The 22,705-nt window shown below is 38.1% G+C and overlaps 1 protein-coding gene across 1 annotated transcript in view; it reads right to left on the bottom strand.

The window, feature by feature from the left end:
• The window catches only part of LOC150084121 (dynein regulatory complex subunit 3-like), a 170,850-nt gene that overhangs the window by 7,806 nt on the left and 140,339 nt on the right, over positions 1 to 22,705 (bottom strand). The window contains exons 8-9 of the mRNA XM_090375044.1: positions 9,500 to 9,652; positions 3,241 to 3,510 (exon numbers count right to left, since the gene is read on the bottom strand). Of these exons, the coding sequence (XP_090231170.1) occupies positions 3,241 to 3,510; positions 9,500 to 9,652 (423 nt within the window). The remainder of the gene's footprint in view (positions 1 to 3,240; positions 3,511 to 9,499; positions 9,653 to 22,705) is intronic.

Genomic DNA, 22,705 nt, shown 5'->3' with positions numbered 1-22,705 from the left:
ACTTGTTTCACCCTTTGATCCCCTTTGTGAATTGGAGATACATTTGCACATCTTCAGTCTGTGGGGATGTGCAAATGTATCTCCACTTCCCCAGAGTCCAAGGATGCTCTCATAATTATGGCTAAGGGTTTGCTTATTTCCTTTGCCACCTCCTTTAATATAACTGGATAGATCTCATCTACCCCAGGTGCCTTTATGTTTAACTTCAACAATTTCTTCTTCACTTTGCTCTCTGTTATTACAAAATCATTTAACTCCCTGTTAGAGTTTGATAAACATTTGGCCCTCTCCTCTTTGAATAACTCCTCATGTGTGAATGTAGATGCAAAATACTCATTTAGTTCAGCAGCTATGTGAGAATGATTATCTACAGTCAAACCATTGACATTAAGGGGACCAATCTGATTCATCCCCTTCCTTTTATAGTTTATATAAGTAAAGAAGTCTTTGCTGTTTTTCTTTGCATTCTTTGCCAAAGATTTTTAATAATTTGCCTTTGCTTGCCTAACCTCCTTTTTTTTGAACAAGGTTGGGATCATGGCCTGGCACATTAGCCAGCAGGAGCAGTGCCTTCGCAGGAAGCTTATTTTTCTCAAGATAACTCTTCACTGAAGGAGATAAAACTTCAATCGCACATTCCTTGAAGACATATCTTGTAACCCACGCCTTCTCATTGCTGCACCAAAACACTCCCAGCATGCTTTTGTTGACATTTTGTTGTTTAAATACTCTGGGGATGTTAGAGTGATACACCAGCAAAGGCTGCAGCATAAAATCTCCAGAGGCAATGGCATCCAAAGGGAGCCTATTTTCCACAGGTTTATGTCCAAGTAAATTAGCCTTATCCTTAGTGATGAGCGTTCTCCTGAGTATTTGCTTCCAAAAGAGGCTGGTTTCGTATAATTACAAAAATACACTCTGCTTACACACTGGACAAGTGCATCAAACAGAAGATAAAGAAACTGTTCGAAGTACTGTAACACGTGGGAATGTATGTGTTCAACAATAACAAAGACACTAATTGGTTGAGAATAATCGTATGAATGATGTTCTGCATGCCATCCGCCTGAAATTTCCACCAATGCATCGTTCCAGCTATATCAGAAAGCAATCGGTTCCTGCAAATATCGCCAATCGTTAAAATAAAAGATCATATGGAAGGTAAATCGGTTCCTGAGAATACTGGATGCCGATGTCATCGGAAGTCAAGGCCCCACTGTATTTTAAAAAAGTTCACCTTCAGATTTATTTTGTGAAATATTATGGCAAGACATAACTAATGGATCATATTAATTTTATCTCCATTCTTGTCATGAACTACAAAAAAAATGATCAAGTAATAACATTTTAAAATTCCTCCGACAAGAACTAAGACTACATAAATCAATCAAAGGAATGCAAAAGTAAACAATCAGAAATGTGAGAAGGTACGAAAGTAATGCCTCCTATTTTTTTCCTTAGAAAATTTATTTCCTACAACTATTACCTTTTTACATCAATTAATCCTCAGTCATTAATAAACATTTATTTTTCCACAAAGTCACCATTATTTTCTATGCACTTCCACCATCTGAGTCAGACACTGTACTCCAATCCTGTAAAAGTTCTTACTCTGGAGGACTTTGTGAACACAACTGCTTGAGCTGGTCATAGTCTACAAAATGGGTTCCATGGAGTGTATCCTTCAGCGGGTCGAAGAGGTGATAGTCGGAAGGTACAAGATCTGGGCTCAGAGGGGTGAGAAAGAACAGTGCATCCCAATTTTGCAATGGCCTCCACTGGGTGCAGACTGGTGTTGGGTCTTGCATTATCATGGAGGAGAAGAACTCCATTAAGGTTTTTGTCCAGTCGAACTCTATGGATGTGGGTTATCAACTTTTTCATTATTTCCACATATCGATCTGAGTTGATTGTGGTGCCACGCTCCAAGAAGTCCACAAGCAAGACCCCATCTTTGTCGTAAAACACTGTCGCCATGACTTTAGCAAAAAAAGGTTATCTTTTAGCTTCTTCTTGCACGGTGAATTTTGATGATGCTACTCCAACTGTTTCTTTGTTTCAGGGTCATAATGATGGATCCAGCTTTTGTCACCTGTGACTATGCTTGAAAGAAAAACCTCTCCATCACTCTCGTAGTGCTGGAGAAGTTCCGTACAGATGACTTTCTGGGCTTCTTTGTGCTCGTCTGTCAGCATTTTTGGGACCCACTGGGCGCAAACCTTGTAGTCTAGTTCCTTTATGATGATTATCACAGCAGGTTTCCTTATACCTACCGCACTGCACAATTCGCGTGTTGTAATGTGGTGCTCTTCTTTGATCAGCACATCGATAAGGATCTTGCTGTCTGTTGTCACTGACGTTACTAGCTGGCCGCTTCAGGGTTTTTCAACACTGTCACTTTCCCCACATCTACAGTATTGTCACCATAAACATTTTTGAGACACGTATCGATTTCGATAGGTGTCACTTCTTCCTTGATATGTATATCTTTTAATATCCACCATTTTGAACTATCCGTGTGCTGCACTCACGAGCCCGATCACAACACCACTCGGTATGGTGAAACTAGAGACCTCTAATGGCCACTAAGTGACATGTGAAATGATCTAAGGAGCCACATTTGAAAGAAAAAAAATTTGGAGACATTACTTTCATACAGGTCCTTGTAAAAGGATTAAAACAAAAGGAACCAACTGTACACTAGTTAAAAAGAAGTTCTTGATATAATAGTCAGGGAGTACATGTGCCACTTTTGGATAAAAAAATATATATATATAAATGAAAAAAAAAAAAAAATAAATAATAATAATAAAATAAATAAATAAAAAAATAATAATAATAAATAAATAAAAAAATAATAATAATAAATAAATAAAAAAATAATAATAATAAATAAATAAAATTAATTGTGTATATAAAATAAAAAATAAACTGCAGCCATTATCAACCCACTGCAGAATGGAAGCCTTCTCAACAATTCATGCTGAGGGAAATGGACCACAATCTGCCATGCTGGTCCAGTGCGGGTTGGCAGACCGACCATATTTAGCAGTCAGGGGCTTGAACCCCGATCTACTCAAGGAGCGTGTGCTGCTGCACTCCCGCTCCTGTTACGGAGGCCTTTTTGTGTGTGTATATATATATATAACTGCTAATACTATTTTCACTCCTTACTTTAGTAAAAACACCATTTCTTAATTTTAAGTATGTATGTTATACAGGTATTATATTTATACTCACTGATTGCAAATCACCATCTAGTTCCACTGGCTCCTCTTCCTCATTTTGTTTAATTTCATCTTCTTTGGTTTTTATCTCTTCATCTTCTCCCTGTTCACCTTCATCCTGAGTTTCTTTCATTGTATTACTTATTAACATAGTGCCTATATATTTTATTTGTTCTATATATTCAGTTTCTAATTCTGTAAGTTTATTTACAAACTGATGTACTCTGCTAACAAATTCCTCGGCTAATGTGTTCATCTGATGTTCAAACTCTCGATGGATGTCCTGAAACAGACACAAACATATATGCACAACATACATGTATGTCCAAATGAAAAAGATAAAAATATAACTAAAAAAAAAATAGCTATTTTGCAATAATATAATAACACAAATTAATTTCAAGGATTCAATTTACATAAACATAAATTTCTCTAATTTATTCATCTACTTGCATATGCTACTCACTTATCTTTCATATGCCAGAGAAAGATTTCTTCAATATATGAGGGCTGATAATTTAATTGCATACCTTGTTAATTTTAAGAAACAGGAAACCATCATTCTTAATATATATAGGTTTTCAGCTGAAGTAAATCAGAATGAAAAGTTTAATTAAAATTGCATTTTAAAGAGAATTGCAATTGTGTATGTTAGATTGAATCATCAGGGTGCATTGGTAATATTCAGATAGAAACTGAAAAATAAAGAGAAATATAAATAACTGTTGCTATTCATCTGTTCAGGTTAATAAAATGATATTATTACGATGGCATATCTAAATGTGAAGAATGAAAGACACGCACGCACAAATTTGGTTTAATATCAGCAAACTTGTAAAAGAAGGCTCTTAAGTAAAAATATTTGAATCTGAATACCAAAGAAACCCAATGAGCTTTACAATGCACGCGCTCTCTCTCTCTCTCTCTCTTCCCCCCCCCACATCCCTGAATAGGAATGAGTCGATCTGTATCCATTTTCACAAAAAGTAAAAAAGTCAAAGCATATTTACAATAAATTCTTGTCCATAATAAGGTAGTGCTGTCAGCTTAGTACAGAAGGATACAACATCATTGCATTACTTCTTCAATATATATCATAAACAATTTTTTTTTCCTTCTGTTTTGTTTTCTCAGTTATACAGTAATGAAAATTTTTCACGTATTGAGATATTTTTTGTTGGGATCAACGTAGAGAACCACTGTACACTAACTGCGTACAATAAACATATATTTTTAAATTTGGGTAGGTCCATAATAACATTATTTCGAAAAAATAAATCAAAATAAACATCTCGGTATTTGGGGGAAAAAAAAAAAAAACTATACCAAAAATTTGAAGAATGCTCTCTTTGGGGGAAAAAAAAACCCTGCCAACTAAATCAGAAGACTTGGCAGGTGTAGGAATGATAACATAACTCAAGAAACCAGTTGATTTTAGTCACACTGGACCTTAAAAATTTTGAGAATAATCCCCTTGGCAGTTCCACTACTAAATGTAGATCAAAATAAAAATACTCCCATCTCAAACTGAATCTGTGGAGATGTCTATAAAGAATTAAGTTCACTTTAACAAATATAGGTCACACTAAGGAGAACGTTACAGGACGCCTTGTTCAAATCAGAAGATAAATGGTTTTAATATAATATATAAAAGATAAAAAATGGTTTTAATAAAATTTAATGATGGTTTTAATAAAAGTCACGAGTTAGGGTTAAATTTGAAAGTGTCTGCAATTCTGCACAGACAAGATAGGAGGGAGTATATGATGAGAGCCTTGTCGATCAATTTGGCCCTGGAGAGATTGTGCACGGCTCAAGGGGTAGAATTTTTCTCAGCCTGGTCTGTGCCTGTTAACAGAAGAGACTGCTTCTACAGGGATGGGATACACTTAAATAGAAAGCGTGCAAGAATATTTGCTGATGCTATTGAGGCAGTCTTAGGTGAGTAGAAAACTGATAGTTTGGTGGAGGGATCACAGACTAAAAGATTAACAGAAGCCGGCAGAGGCAAAAGTGATTCTTGCACTGCTTCTATTGTAATGAGCAGCAGCCTAGAGAGCAAGTTGCTGGGGATTTCAAGAGCTGCTGGGAGTCATCATGGAACAAGTAAATACGTGGGCTGTGTTAGGATAACTAAGAGTAAGAACAGGTGAATGTATACTTGCATGTACACCAATGCTAGAAGTACAGTAAATAAATTTGATGAATTTGAAGTGCTGATCAAGGTATCAAAGGCAGATATTGTTAGGATATCAGAGATATGGTGTCTCACAGATATAAGCAGTGCAGAATTGGAATTTGGGGAGTACAATGTGTACAGAAAGGATAGACAGGGAAGGAAAGGTTATGCTGTTAGTTAAGAAATGCATAAAATCTAAGGAAGTGCATCCAGTTGACATGGGTGAACAGTGCAATGTTCAGTATGTTTGATGTGACAAAACACAGAGAGGGAAAATGAGAGTAGGAGTGTGTTATAGACCTAATGATTCTGATGAGTACAATGAACAGTTGCACAGAGAAATAGCGGGTCAGTAAATCAGGATGTTTTGTGATGGGGGATTTTAACTGGAACTTGTGAGTTGGTCGCTTGCAAGACTTTTGTGGATTTATTGCAGGACTGTTTTCTACAGTAACATGTTCAAGGGAGTAAATACTCTTGATGATTATCAGCAATGATTATTCATGCATAAACAAATTGCAGAAAAAGGAACCACTAGGTGACAGTGATCGCAGTGTACTGATGTTGGATTTACTTAAATATGTAACTACCATCAAGAGTAAAGGGAAGGGTTTTTGTTTTCGTAAAGGTGACTACAGTGGTCTCAGACAGTTTTTAAATTCTGCACAGTGGGATCAACTAATGATGTTACCAAAGATGAATTCTAAATGGGAAGCCTTCAGGGACTTAATCTTGGAGGCCATGAGGCTTTTTTTTACCAACTAAAGAAATACTGTTCATGCCAAAATGGATGTCAGATGAATTAATCAGGCTTGTGGCAGAGAAAAAAAAATGCATGAGATGCATATAAATTATCAGGCGACACAGAAGCCAATGGCAGACATAAGCTATTCTATAATCAAGTCACAAAGGAGGTTAGGCAGGTTTGTTTGTTATTTGGTTTTTAGGAGCATTAGCAACTAAGGCCATATTGCTCCGGGATATGCGGTGGTCATTCCCTGATCTTTCCGCATCCTCCGTATTTGGTGGTGACGGGCTCGAACCTCTGTCTAATCAAGAAGCGTGTGCTACGCACTGCTGCTCCTTCCCACATGGCTACGGAGGCGCCCGGTTAGGCAGATAAAGGCAGATTACGAGAAATCTTTGGCAAAGGATACAAAGAAAAACAGCAATGAGTTCTTTACTTATGTAAACTCTAGAAGGAAAGAGATGAATCAGATTGGACTACTTAACATAGATGGGTTGACTATTGATGATCCTGCTCAACTAGCAGATAAACTGAACGAGTGTTTTGCATCTACATTCACAGACAAGGAGTTATTCAAGGAGGGGGAATGCCAGAAATTTATCAAACTCTAACAGGGAGCTAAGTGGAGGAGAAATTGTTGAAGTTAAACATAAGGAAGTCACCTGGATTGGATGGGATCTATCCAGTTATATTGAAGGAGGCAACAAGGGAAGTAAGCAAACCCTTAGCCATAATTATGAGAGCGTCCTTAGAGTTAGGGGAGGTCCCCATGGACTGGAAATGTGCAAATGTATCCCTAATTCACAAAGAGGGTGCAAAGGATGACACAAATAGTTATAAACCTGTTAGTTTATAACTATTAATGTTCTGGGGAAAATAATGGAGTCGCTGGTTAAAGAGGCGATACAGGATCACCCAGACAAGACTACAGTAATAGTTCAGACACAGCATGGGTTTGTTAAGTGGAAATCTTGTCTGACCAATTTTATTGGATACCATGATGTGATCACAAAGGAATTGGATGAAAAAAATAGTTTGATATCATATACTTGGATTTCAGGAAAGCTTTTGATACTATTGCACATGGAAGATTGCTCTACAAACTGGACCATTATGGCATTAAGGGCAAGTTGCTGCAATGGATAAAGGGATGGCTGAGTGGGAGACAGCAGAGAGTGGTAATAAATGGACACTGCTCTACATGGACTAAGGTTATTAGTGGAGTACCCCAGCGTTCGGTGTTGTTTTGTGTATTTATCAATGATATCAATGAAGTTATATCAGGTTTAATGTCCATGTTTGCAGATGATACAAAAGTTGGCAGGGTTGTTAATGACAGTAAAGACACTATGCTACTGCAACAGGGTCTAGAAAAGTAAGGCAGATGGGCTGAGAAGTGGCAACTGAAGTTTAACATTGACAAATGCAAAGTACTGCATAGGGGTAGCAGTAACCCAAGAGAAATGTACCAACTGTGTGGTGGAGAATGAAAAAGACCTGGGGGTAATTGTGCAGTCAGATATGAAGTTTTTTGAGCAGTGCAGAAGGGCTGCCAGAGCAGTTTGTGGAATTTTGTCAATGATATATAGGAATTTTGATAGCAGAGATAAGGAGGTGATTATCCCTTTGTATAAGGCAATGGTCAGGCCACACCTCGAGTACTGTGTACAGGCCTGAAGGCCTCATTTTAGGAAGGATGTAGAATTTCTAGAACAAGTACAGAGAAGGGCAACAAGACTGGTGAAGGGAACAAAGGGATGTGCTTATGAAGAAAGACTGAAGTTCTGCAAGTTGCAGCAGCTGGAGCCTAGGCACCTGCGAGGTGATCTGATTGAGGGATCTATCAGATCACCTCGATCTACCGATTGAGGGACCTTGAATGGTTTGAGCAGGCTCAGTGCTGATGGGATACTTCTGCTTGGTCAGATTAACCTGAGGAGGCACAGATTCAAACTGAAGAAAGACAGATGTAGAATAGATGTGTGGAAGTTTGCCTTTAGCCAGTGGGTAGTTGATTGCTGGAACAGACTTCCATCTGTTGTGTGGAAGTTGATAGCGTAAATAAATTTATGGCTGAACTAGGCAAACATTTGGAGTGACTGGATGGCTGAAATGGGAAAGGTTTTTTTTTTTTTTTTGGCTGATGCTATATAGGCTTGCTTTCTTGCATCATATGCCTCAACTAATGCTAATGACTTAAAATAGGAAGTTTTTATTTATTTATTTTTTTTAAATTGGCTGTAGGACAATATAATAGCAATGTTCTTGTTGCTGGCATTCTGCCAGAATAAAATTTCCTTTTCTTTTCATTCTTCCTATGCCTTTCTTTTTCGGAGTTAAACTTGGGAGTATTCTGTTGATGCTTTTGAACTTTTCACAAATTTATATACACTGACAAGATAAAAGTGAATTTCAACCAATTCTGTTTTTTATTTCTTAATGAACTACACATTATTCTCAAATATTTCATAGTACTTCTTCAGTGATTGAAAAGACAAAGAACAGATAAATGTTGGTAGCTAAATTACACCACTTACTTATATATAACTGAAGACGTTACTTAAAAATTAATAGTGCACTAGTTATTTGTGTTTGTCTGATAAAGTTGTTTAATTTGTTTTTAAGAGTGATTAAAAAAATTAAAGTTATAGTTTGCCATTATTGTACTGTATCAATATAATAATGATATAGCTGCCATTTTTATACTATCAATACAAACACAATATAAATGTATTAGTATTGATTATAGCATTGTTATAGAATGATATACAAATGTGATTTAGTAGTAATCTTCTATATACTTCCGTAGGAGTATAGTTATATTAGAAGTGTTTTATTGAGTCAGTAAACTATAAATATATATTAATACAAATGCAGTCTCATTTCACAGCTGTATATAGTACGTAACGTAACTTAAAATAGCAAAGTACATACTGCTACCAAACAGTCCAGATATACTTTATACTATACTTGTGTTAAACTATGTTCTATTATATTCATATCGCTTAGTTTCATGCAGTATTCAGTGTTTATAATCTGGTGTGATTGCTATCAAATTTAAAAATGCAGATCAAAATAAAAATACTCTCATCAGTAAAGTCTTAGTTTCCTCTTACATGTATATGTGTAATAGAACAAGAGTTGTGCGTGCGTGCGTGTGTGGGGGAAATATGGGCAGATGTCATGATTTCATACGCCTATTTTCTTTGTGGATATTTCGAGAGCGTGGATATTTCTCGCTAATCCTTGTTCAGTATGTGTTGGTGACAGTGGACTACTTTCTTCAGTATGAATGTTAAAAATTTTAAATTTATAAAAACAATAAAAAAAATTAGTTTAATTCACCTCTAGCTGGTCAACCAACTGCATTTCCAGTCCCATCAAAATATTCCACAAGGCTGCAGATTCCCGCCCAAATTCTTTTGTAATTTCATTTACTGTCTGTATAACAGCAGCATCCTCACCATCAAGATCTAATGACATCACATCCTGAAATACCTAAACAGCAATTTCAAAACTGTTTTATTATCAGATCAACCTGGTAATAATTAATTAGTTTACTCTTTTTTCCCAATATTTCACTTCTATAAAATGTGAAAATTCAATAATACTCATTTCCTTTCAAAACAGATTGTTAAGATTGTAATTTTTAAAATAATGATAACAAGATAACATTTATTGTTCTTAAGATAATCTATAGCTACAAAGAAGGCATATTTTTAACTGCTGCAGTTCAGTCAAATCATCACAAAGTCCACTGCTACCACCTCTAAAGTTTGAGTGCTGGAAAATGAACTAGGACCATTTGCAAGGATATTGTGTTAAATGAACAAAATATACAGCAAACCCCCGCTATTCGTGGTCGCTGATTTAATATAAAATGAAACCTAAAAAAATTTTAAAGCGCTGTGAAATTTTTCGCCATAAAAAAAACATGGGCGTGGCTAAAATTATATTTCCTGGTCAAAACAGGGCTCAGTAGGTGGGGGGAGAGGGGTGCAAAATCGCGAGAGTGTGGATATTTCTCGCTAATCCTTGTTCAGTATGTGTTATGTGCTTGTCATGGAAGGTTTCGTCGTTTGCTTTTAATTTATATGCTTATAAATTGAATAAATTTATCAATTTATAAATTGATATGCTTACAAAAGTGATAAATCTACAATTTTGCAGTGTAAAATAGACTTTTTCGGGTGTGTTAACGGAAGAAAGTGACTTTATTGTGGACAAGTTCTTTTTTACCCATACAAAAATATGGCTACGAATAATAAGGGAAATGTTAAAAGATTAAAAAGAAGGTGATGACATTAGCGAATAAAATTGAGTTATTAGACAAAATTTCTAATGTTGAAAGTGTCTCCTCAGTGGCAAAACATTATAAAATCAATGAGTCAATGGTACGATCAATCTAGAAATCGGAAGAAAAAATCCGCCATAGTGTCCGTGAAAATGCGCTAATTGCTTCAAAAATTTGCTCTGTAACTCGTGATGTTAAATTAGAAAAAATGGAAAAGCTTTAAATCTGTGGCTAGAAGACCGAACTCAAAATAAAATTCCGTTAAGTTCACTCATCATTCGTGAAAAGGCAAAACTCCTTTATCAACACTTTAGCAAAACTGGTGATGGCACTGCCGGGATAAGTTTTTTAGCTAGCAAAGGCATTGGTTTGAAAGATTTGTTTGAAATTTCTAATAAATATTACATTTAATATTAAATTGTTTCTTATTTTCATTTCAATGCCATATGCTTGCATTTCACTATGTGCTGTCTATGTACATAGTCATATTATGAAGGTTTGTTTGTTTGTTTGTTTGTTGTTTGGTTTTTAGGAGCATTAGCAACTAAGGCCATATTGCTCCGGGATATGCGGTGGTCATTCCCTGACCTTTCCGCATCCTTCATATTTGGTGGCGACGGGCTCGAACCCCGGTCTAATCAAGAAGCGTGTGCTATGCACTGCTGCTCCTTCCCACCTGGCTACGGAGGCGCCTATATTATGAAGGTACATATAATACATACATAGACAAAATTTTAGACTAGTTTTTTTATATATTTCATATTTTGCAATGGAACTCCTTTATTACTGTATATCCTTATACTGCTTAGATCACATGTGGAAAAATTAAGGAATTTGGTAAGGGAAAAAAATTACACATCTGCCCTACCTGCTATAATCATAACCAATTACTACCTATACCGAAGTGTACAATACAATCTTGGAGAAAAAAAATCCTGAAAGTTACAAGGCTGTCAAAAGTGACCTGTCCACACATTCTACTTCAAGGTCAAAAGAGTTTTGTGCACAACTTAAATGCTTGCAGGAAGGTGACAGAAAGTCAGAGAACAAAGGAAGAGACATACTTCATGAAAACTTAATTCAATATAGTTGGTTTTTATTTTGAAAGAAAGGGGAAATGGAATTACTTTGTGCGATGCCCTGATATTTAAAATCATAATTCCACTGTAAGAAAAATGAATACAGTACGTAAGTGATTTAAAATTTATAATTTAGTGATTTATAATTTAAGCAGGAAAATAAATGGAAACACAATTAGAAAAGTAAATGGAAATTATTTTCAGCTGCTTAATTAACTGGAATTCCTTTAACGAATTTTAATAAAAGTGAGCATAAACTGAAGTTTTAAAAATTTTTCATACAAAAGCGTTATAACAGTTAAAATAAAGAATAAAAACTTTCCTGAACTTTTTTAAAGTAAAAGAAGTACATAGAAGTGTGGCAACTAAAAGAATCAAATTCAGCACATAGGTCTAAACATGCTTAGGAAAAGCATGTTTGGAATGCAAAAGGTTAGGAAACAAGAATCATAACAAGTTGACAAAAGAAGAAAATTGTACAGATATATCTTTACATATCATAGATGTTACTGGATGACATTAAAAGACAATTACCATATTCGTCCCAAACAAAGAAAAGGCTTTTTAAATTAAAAAAATACTATGTTTGCATAATACTTCATAGTCACAATAGATACCAAAAGGTTAGGAAACAAGAATCATAACAAGTTGACAAAAGAATGATCAAGGACAAATGGAGAAAATTGTACAGATATATCTTTACCATTGGCATCATCAAAATATACACTAATATATTAAAAGCACAGAGTAAATAAACATACAGAATAGCATGTAACTGAAGAATAACGTGAGTTTAGGAAAGGACGATTGTACACAGATACTGTGTTCAGTTTTTCAACAGTATTTAACATATTGGTAACTCTTTCAGATTAGTTAGTGCAGTGCTATAACAACTGGGATGCTGCTAGCTTAGTGTGCTTTTCCCAGCTCATTACTAATTTTTGAAAAAGCTTGGCAATCTTGCGTACACTTGAATGTCACATGCCTGCACGTAAATGCACAATGTTACACTGCTCTATTTTCATGATGTACACTATTTGCAGGTTAGACCTATTTATTGAACATAATGCCTTATAAATTATACAATAAAACATTTAATTTTATTTACAACTGTACCAAAAATTACAAAAAAAAAGCATGAATAAAAATTACAAGTAATAGACAAAAAAAAAAAAAAAAATGCATACAGTCGTTAACACTACACTGTAATATCATATAAAAAATTCCTTAATGGGTTTCTGTTTCATAGAAGCTCATCGCCTTTTACCTGTTATATTTTGTAGGCAGCTAAGTAACGAAACATCAGCGGGCATGGTATCTTCCTGCTGTACAATATACTGTAAAGCTGAATCAATAGCATTTAGACCTTCCGTGTGTGTGTCATTTTTTAATAGTTTCTGTGCACTCTTCATTGTCATCTTCAGTTTCATTTTTTTGTTTGTTAACAAGCTTTATGATTATGTCATAAACATTTCCAGCTGTTCACTGGAATCCATTCAATCTTTAATATCCTCTGTAGTAAGAGTGTCCGAAACAGGAAGGTTATTGGCTAGTTCTAAAAGGATTTCCTCAGCTCTCATTTTCATTTGCCATCTCATTTTCGTTGGCTTCATTTTAGGAGCATAAAATATTTTTCCAGGATTTAATAAGAGTAGATGTTTTAACATCATTCCATGCTTCTGCCAACTAGTAAATAATGTCCTTAATGTTTATCTTTTTAAGATTCTCAACAACACTGTCCCATTTTTCAAGATTGTGAAGCAGATTTTTTAAGAGATGCCTATAGTTGTGTTTCAAAGTCTCCAAAACACCTTGATCTAGAGGTTAAAGAAGGGGTGTCACATTAGCTGGCAAAAACAGAGCTCTGATGTCACCAAAAACTAGTTCACTTTCGTCTGGAATGGGATGGAGCATTGTGTAAAATTAAGTGCTTTATAGGGAAGTTTCTTTTCATTCAAATATTTTTTTATGCTATGGACAAATTGTTCACGAAACCATGTTTTAAACAAACTTGAATCTATCCATGCATTTTTTTTTTTATTTGTGTAGTTAACAGACAAACATTTTACATTTTTTAAAGCTTGGGGGTTCCTTGACTTTCCAATGAGAGTTAGTTTAAGCTTATGCCCTCCTGATGAATTTGAACATGCCAGTACTGTCATTCTCTCCTTGCTTTATTTATAACCAGGAGCTGATTTTTCTTTTCTAGCTGCAGGTGTTTTGGATGGAAACATTTTATAATTCAGGCCCATTTCATCACAACTGTAAATCTGATCCAAATTCAAATTTTATTCTTGAATAATTTTTGCTAATTTAGCAGTACATGACACTATTTCTTCTGTACTAGCTGATAATTTTTCCCCAGTGATATTCAGATGTTTAACTCCAAACATTTTTTCCAACGATCCAACCAATACTTGCAGTAAATTGTATTTCCCTTTCATTAAAATGCTTATGAAATTCTAAGGCCTTAGCTTGTAAAATAGGTCCAGAAATTGGGGTTCCTTTGTCTCTCATCTATGTGCACCACAAAAAAAAAAAAAAAAAAAAAAAAAAAAACTCTTCAGAAACTTGTTCAAATTTTCTTTTTTGTTTTTCTATTCAAATTTTCATTATCACATACAGGGGAGGGAGGTGGCTCTGACCAAGTATTGGAAGGCAGCATGAATAGTGCTCTGTGAAGTTTTGTGATTTTTAGTAGTTCAAACTATTCAAATTGGATATATTTTATGTTCCTCAAGCTCCCAAGGTGACAGTGAGTCCACAGACACTTATTTTATTCCAAACTTCTAAGGCATTCAACTGATATAGAAATTTTCAAATCCTTGTGTCACGATATTCGATCTAGCAGTTTGCCCTATCACAATGCCATATAGTTTTGGCCATTGGTTTAAACTGAAATTTTTGTGATTGAACTATGTTGCTTGTAATTATTCCTAACATAAGTATATTTTTCTGATTCAAAAATATATATTTTTATGATGATTGTATTTTCCATTCTTGATTTATGGCTGAATGACAATTTGAGTAGTTTAATTATGTCACATGGAGGCAGCCATTGCTTCCTCTTCGGGTGTTGAGAACAAAGGGCTTGTTGTTGTTAAGTCCCGTGACCATAAGGCCCTGTTTTGATTAGCTGTAGCTGCAATACTGAAGAGAGCCAACTTATTCCTGGTGCGACTTAAGTACTCATATAATGATTATAACAGTTCACATTAAAAATATTTATTGACTTCTGTAACGCCAGTGCCCCCTTGTCTTTCCCACGGCTGAGACAGTGCCCCAACAACTTATGATGGAAAGTATTGCGTTTATAGAGAAATAGTAAGGAATTATTTGCATTTCTTCTCCCCCCCCCACCCACGACCACAGACCTAGCATGGCTAAGGACAAACTTTTTTTCTGGACAGTCTACATTGTTCTTACTGCTGCCATCATTCTTAGACCCCTCCACGTGACTGGTGGGAATCGCCCAAAACCTTGCAGAGGAATTGCTTTGGAACTACCGGACCCACAGACTTGTGGTATATGTCAAAGAGCAATATTTCCAACCTCTACAAGGCCTGCAGAAATTAAACCCAATAATCCAAACTCTTCCAGTTAATCCGTAAATCATGGAATTAACAGAAGAACGACAAGAGACAGAAATCTTACTAACTGAGACCAGAGACACACGGATGACCTTAAACTAACTCCCATGACAAATAAAAAGAATAGCATTAGTAGAGGCATTTGATGCAAGAAAGCAAGCTTATGCAGCATCAGCCAAAAAAAAAAAAAAAAACCCACTTCCACTTCACCCCTCTGTTCGTTCCAAATACCTGTCCAGCTGAGCCTTAAACTTATTTAGGCTATCAACCTCCACCGCAAGGGATGGAAGTCTGTTCCACCAACCAACCACCCGCTGGCTAAAGGCAAATTTCCGCACGTCTATCCTACATCTGTCTTTCCTCAATTTGAATTTATGCCCTCTCAGGTGATTTTTCTGAGCTAGAGGAAGAATCCCATCAGCATTGAGCATGCTTAAACCATTCAAGGCTTTATACACCTCTATCAGATCACCTCGCTGGTGCCTAGTCTCCAGACACTGTAATTTGCAAAACTTAAGCCTTTCTTCGTAAGAGCACCCCTTTGTTCCATTCACTAATCTTGTTGCCCTTCTCTGTACTCGTTCCAGCAGCTCTACATCCTTCTTGAAATGAGTCCTCCAGACCTGTATACAGTACTCTAGGTGTGGCCTGACCATTGCCTTATACAATGGAATAATCACCTCCTTATCCCTGCTGGAAAAATTCCTGTATATCATTGACAATACTCCATGAGCTACTCTTGCAGCCCGTCTGCACTGCTCAGAGAACTTCATATTTGCCTGCACAACCACCCCCAAGTCCTTTTCATTCTCTACCACTGTCAGTGTAGTACCACAGAGTTGATACGTTGCTCTGGGGTTGCTGTTTCCCATGTGTAGTACTTTACATTTGTCAATGTTAAACTTCATTTGCCACCTCTCAGCCCATCTGCTCAACCTTTCCAGATCCTGTTGCAGCAGCATAGTGTCAGTAGTGTCCTTGACAACCCTGCCAACCTTTGTATCATCTGCAAACTTGGACATTAAGCTTGATATACCATCATCAATATCATTTATAAATACAGAAAACAATAATGGACCCAACACTGAGCCCTGAGGGACTCCACTAATAACATTAGTCCACGATGAGCCCACGAGATAACATGAGTCCACGAGAATAATAAACTGGTGTTCCCAAAAAGTGATAGGAAAACCAGGAATTAACTTCTCAGAGCAGAAGGAACAGGAAGAAGTAACAAACGTTCAGGCTGACGTTGCAGTTCCCAAACAGCAGGACTCTTACCCCCTGCTGGAACTCACCTTGCCAGATGGCCCAGTGCTCACGCAGATGCTAACATTAAGAATGCAACTGGAAGTGTTAATGGCAAAGTCCAACAGCAGGATCACGAAAAGACTGAGAAGTGAGATAATCACTATATGGAATAAAATGGAAATTATCCTTGTCAATATGCAACATGAACAAGAGAAAGCCACAGCTAAATTGGAGGCCTACTTGGACAAGCGGGGCAAACAAATGCAACAGCATGCTCCCTCGCATGCCCCCACAAAACAAGGATGCTAATGCTGAGGTGCCCCAGCAGAGGAAGCAACCCTTACTTAGAGCCCCAACCTGGTGGTCTTCAGACCAGCGATAGACATTAACTGTGCCCAGACAAGTGAGGAACTGAAGACAACCATCATGACTCAACTAAAGGACGACCTGAAAACAACAAGAATAAAGAGCATAAGAAAAACAAGGAACATAGGAGTCCTAATAGAGACCGAAACCAGGCAAGACATAGATAATATTATGACAAACACCAAAATTGCTACGGTGGGACCCAAGGCTGAGCCTCCGAAAAGGCGGGGCCCTCGACCCTAGTCTTCGACGAGGATAAAAACATCACGGCTAAACAACTGGAAGATGAGATCATCAAAAGGAACCTGCAAATGCCTAACTCGGGAGAAGAACAGGGGAGACTTGTGCAGTCAAAATATTACACAAAGTCAAGGACAGGCTCAAATCACAAATGGATTGTGGAGCTAGCCCCAGCTGCCTGGCAAGTGTTGAAGAGCCAGACAAGACTGTACGTTGACTGGAGCAGTCAGATTTTGGGAGCAAGTGGCTGTACCTGAGTGCTATAAATGCTGCAGGTTCAGTCACACCACCCATATATGCACCCAGGCCACACCAACCTGTGGACACTGCTCTGCCAAAAGGCATGAGCATAAAAACTGCCCCAACAAAGATCAACAACCATTTGCATGAACTGCAAGTCCCTGAAGCTGGAGCACTCACATTCTATTAGAGATCCAAAATGCCCCACCTTCATAAAAACAAAAAGCTTTTATCAGTCTAGAACTGACTATGGCTCTACAAGCTAAAAGGTATAACACAACAAGGTTACTAATATTCCAATAGAACACGCAGCGGGCCAGGGCAGTGCCCGAACAAATCAGAAGAAAGACTGACAAAGAAAATGCCGATATCTTAATCATACAGGAGCCATACACCTGCACAAGACAGGTGAAGGGATACCCTGGGATGTACAAAATAGTGTAAACTGAGAAGGAAAACCCGTGGGCTGCAATACTAGTATGAAACCCCAACCCGACTGTCACAAAAACAGCCCACCTATGCATGACCTGGGCTGCTTATGTGCACATCATTTCACCAACAGGCCCCTTTTACGTTGTCTCCTTGTACTGAAGGCCAGGAGAGGAGATCACCACTGCAACCAGTTACCTGCAGACACTACTGAATACACTCCCCAACTAGAAGATCATCATCGGGGCAGATGTCAACTGTCGGTCCCCGGCTTGGCACAGTCAAACACCAGATAGGAGAAGCACACATAATGGATTGGTTTGGTTTTTTTTTTTTTTTTAGGAGCATTAGCAACTAAGGCCATATTGCTCCGGGATTTGTGGTGGTCATTCCCTGACTTTTCCGCATCCTCCGTATTTGGTGGTGACGGGCTCGAACCCAGGTCCAATCAAGAAGCGCGTGCTCCTTCCCACCTGTCTACAGAGGCGTCAAAACACAATGAATGGCAACTCTAGGAGTTCCTGGTAAATTCTCCTATGGTAGTATTAAATCAACCATGACACTTACCGACCTTCTGTAACACTATGTGGGAGGCCACAATAGATGTCTCCTTGGCAACCACCAATGTGGCTAGATATGTTGTGGACTGGGCAGTCCAGGACTCCTGGACGATGTCAGACCACAGAGTGCTTACCTACTAAATCAATCAGACAAGTGTAAAGTTTATTTAGTGTCAAACAGCATCAGGGGTTCCCCCCCATCTCCGTGTTGCTTTCACTGTAGGCGTACCAGTTCAATGGGAAGGCCAGAGATTTAAAAGTGTATGGATATTGTATGAGTGTAGTGTTGTGTATTGTTGTTCTTCTGGCCATTTAGCTGCTAGACCCCTGTTGAAGCACAATGTTGCCCAAACTTGGCCCGGACAGTTAGCAGATGTCCAGTAGTCAAACAGATGATGAACCATTTTTTTTTTTTTTTTTTGTTGTAGTTGTTGGCGTATCGGCTTCTGTGGCCATAGTGCACCTCCCAAGGTTTTTGCAATACTTTGATCCAAGCCCGAGGCGGGATTCGAACCTGCGACCTTTGGGTTGCCAGGCAGGCACTGATGAACCATTTTGCAGTTAACAAGGCTGACTGGGAACTCTTTGGGAGGCTGCTGCACCAGGCGACAGGGCATTGGATGGAGGATGACCAAAGACTTCAGCCAAATGAGATCTAGAGGAGGGTCACAAAAATTATCACTAACATCTGGTGAGTATGGGCTTGGCACACCCAGGGTCCTGAGCTGGATATCATCATTCTTCTCTTTCTTGGTGATTCCCTTCTCTCTCTCTCTCTCTCTCTCTCTCTCTCTCTCTCTCTCAGGGTAACTCAGAAATTTTTTTTTTGCCTGGTGCAGCAAAAGCCTCAGGCTTCCTTGCACTATATGGCTGATAATGATAATGCTATTGAAACAGCCATGACGAGGAAGATTCCAACCTCGGGTGTGGTCCCCTGGTGAAATTAAAACATTAAGTAGGTCATAAGGGCAAGAAAAGTTTCAAAGGGCGAGACGTATCTGGCCAGAGCCAGAAGTAAGACTGTTAAGGGAAAGATGCAATACTGTTAGAAACAGCTACACAGACCTATAAAAGCAAGAGGAAGGCCTGGGAGCACCTGGTCAACACAGTTGGAAACACCAATTCCTGGGGAGTAGTCTACAAAGTTGTTACTAACAAACTTCCCAGAGGAGAAATCATAAATGCAACTCGAACCCCGTAGGGCAGACTAGTCAATACCTGGGTACAATCTATTGATAACATACTCAGCCAGATCCTATCATGAACCAACCTTACTGGAACAGGTACAGATATGTAGAGAAAATGAAGCATACAAAACACAGCAAATAGAACAGCCCTTTGCTGTGGAGGAATTGCATGCCATTGCAGCTCTCATAAGGAATAGAAAATGTCCTGGCCCATATCTTCTGGAGCTGGAAATTATAAAAAAGGTAGTAGACACCACCCTGGAACTGCTCCTTATATTATACAATGTATGCCTAAGAACAGGAACTTACCAGCCGACTGGAAACTTGCAACCATGAAGCTCATACCCAAGAATCCTTCAAAGACTCCAGAACAGCTAGATTCGTTGTTCAATTTTGCTGGGACGTTCAATGCCATTTGGTGGCCGAGCATTCTAGCTAGACTGAGAAGGGCAAACACCTATGAATTTGTTCAAAGTTATGGAATCCTACTTAACCAACAGAGAAATCCATGTAATAGCACCATATAATAAGTTGACCAGATCACTGTACAGGGGCTGTTTAGTGGAAAACACTTTCTGCACTTTCATTTCCCGGAATGCCAAAATGGCCAGGGATCCAGCAAAAGCTGATTGACTGATTGGACGCGCTACAGGAAAATAGTTGGGAATGAATTTCTTTCAATGTAGGATGAGAAGAGGAGAAATTCTTCCTTATGGCATAGATAGCACTGAGGGAATCCATGTAAATTATTGCGGGTGAGATGTGAAGTTCAATAATCTTACTAAGTGCTAACTTGATGGCATAAAGTTCAGTTGTGAAGACACTGCATGATAAAGGTAGCGTGGCTGAAATTGTACATGAAGGAAAAACAGCTGCAGCACCAACCATACTGTCAGTTTTCAATCCGTCGGTATATATTTTACAGGCATGGGAGTTAAGAGTAGTATGAGCTGAGTGCAACTGTCTCATGTTATTGGGAGGTATGACATTCTTCCCCCACTGGAGAAAATGTGTATCACGGGAGGCACAAACATATGTCCAAGGTGGAACAGGTGCAGTTGTGTTCTGAAAAATATCAGCTAAATCAATATTCCAACTCTGAATAAGATCTTTGATCTTGAGTGAGGCAGGTGGATTTTCATGTGGCTCATTCTCATAAAAGGAATCCCACCGAGTGTAATAAAGATACTTCCAACTGGGGTGCGATGGAAGACTCTGGATCTTAGAAGCATAGAAAAGCAATAATTTTTTTCTATGAAGATGTAATGGAGGCTCGTGGGCTTCAATATAAAGACTTTGCATGGGAGAAGTCCTGAATGCACCCAGAGCAGTCCTCAGGGCACTGTGCTGGATGACATTTAGCCGATCTAATGTGCTTTTCCTAGATGAGTCATATACGGGAGAACCATAATCTAAGCGAGAACGGATCAGAGATTTGTAGAAGTGAAGTAAGGAGTACCGATCCACGACATGGATGAGACTGATCGAAGCATGTTCAACTGTTTTAGACAAGTACTTCGTAGATATGTGCTTGGAAGTTAAGCTTACTATCTAATATCAGACCCAGAAATTTGATGCTGTTTACTACTGGTATTGGACTATTGTTTAGCCGTAATTCAGGATGGTGGTGGACAGCACGTTTCTTACAAAAGTGAGTGGTGGTAGACTTTTGTTCAGCTAGTCGATATCCATTGCGTGACATCCAGGATTCAATTCTGTTAATGGCAAGTTGGAGTTGACGTTCAATGGTGTTCATGCTTTGCGATTGGCAGGAGATGGCAAGGTCATCCGCGTACATATAAGCCTCCATAGTTTTTGGGATGTCTCTGGTTATGCTGTTGACTCGAATTGCAAATAATGTTGCGCTGCGTATAGATCCTTGTGGTACTCCTTCCTGAATATGGGGGTGTAGACAGTACGTTCTGAAAAGAGCGGTGGCGCAGGAAATTCTGAATTATCTGAAGGAGTGACCCCTTAGTCCTAGGTAATAAAGGTCCATAATAATACCATGTCGCCAGGTAGTATCAAATGCCTTTTCAATATCTAAATTGACCACGACTAGATGTTGCTTCGTGACAAAGGCATTGCGAATATTCGATTCAGCTCTGATAACGACATCAAGAGTGGATCTGTTCTTACGAAAGCCACTCTGATGATCTGTTAAAAGGTTCTCTGCTTCTAAGATCCAGGTAAGCCTCGTATGTACCATTCTTTCAAAAATTTTCCCCATGCAGCTTGTGAGAGATATTGGCCTATAATTGTTAACCAAAGAAGGGTCTTTGCCTGGTTTTGGTATGGCAAATATGAGAGAATGACGCCAGGAAAGCGGATAAGCATTTTCTGAGAAGATTCGATTATAGAAGATCAATAGGTTACATAAGTCCTCTTCAAGTAATTGTTTAGGTTTAGGCCTAAATGGATGTCAGATGAACTAATGAGACATATGGCAGAGAAGAAAAATGCATGGGATACATTTAAATTAACAGGTGACATGGAAGCCTATGATAGATATAAGCTGGTCTGTAATCAAGTCACAAAGGAGTTTAGGCGGGCAAAGGCAGATTACAAGAAATCTTTGGCAAAGAATGCAAAGAAAAACAGCAAAGAGTTTTTTTACTTATGTAACCTGTAGGAGGAAGGGGATGAATCAGATTGGTTCACTTGATATCGATGGTTCAACTGTTGATGATCCTGCTCAGGTAGCTAACAAACTAAATGAGTATTTCGCATCTACATTCACACATGAGGAGTTATTCAGGGAGGGGAATGACGGAAGTGAATTAAACTCTAGCAGCGAGCAAGATGATTCTGTAATAACTGAGAGCAAAGTAGAGGAGAAATTGTTGAAGATAAACATAAGAAAGACACCCGGGTTAGATGGAATCTATCCAATTATATTAAATGAGGCAGCAAAGGAAGTAAGCAAATGCTTAGCCATAATAATGAGAGTTTCCTTGGACTCAGGGAACGTACTCATGGACTGGAGAAGTGCAAATGTGACCCCAATCCAGAAAGGAGGATCAAGGGGAGACCCAGGTAATTACAGACCTGTTAGTTTAGCTTCTGTTCCAGGGAAGTTAATGGAGGCACCGGTTAAAGAAGCACTGCAGGATCATCTAGACAAGACTTCAGTTATAGCTCGGACACAGCATGGGTTTGTTAAGGGGAAGTCTTGTCCGACCAATTTGATTGGATACTATGATGTGGTCACAAAGGAACTGGATGCAAAGAATAATTTTTATATCATATACTTGGATCTTAGAAAGCTTTTGATACTGTTGCACATGGAAGACTGCTGCACAAATTGGAGTAGTG

Source organism: Mastigoproctus giganteus, chromosome 6 (assembly GCF_048544385.1).
Source record: "Mastigoproctus giganteus isolate SK-2022 chromosome 6, ASM4854438v1, whole genome shotgun sequence".
NCBI lineage: Eukaryota > Metazoa > Arthropoda > Arachnida > Uropygi > Thelyphonidae > Mastigoproctus > Mastigoproctus giganteus.
Note: the sequence above shows the minus strand (reverse complement) of the source record. Positions and strands in the feature narration are given on the sequence as shown.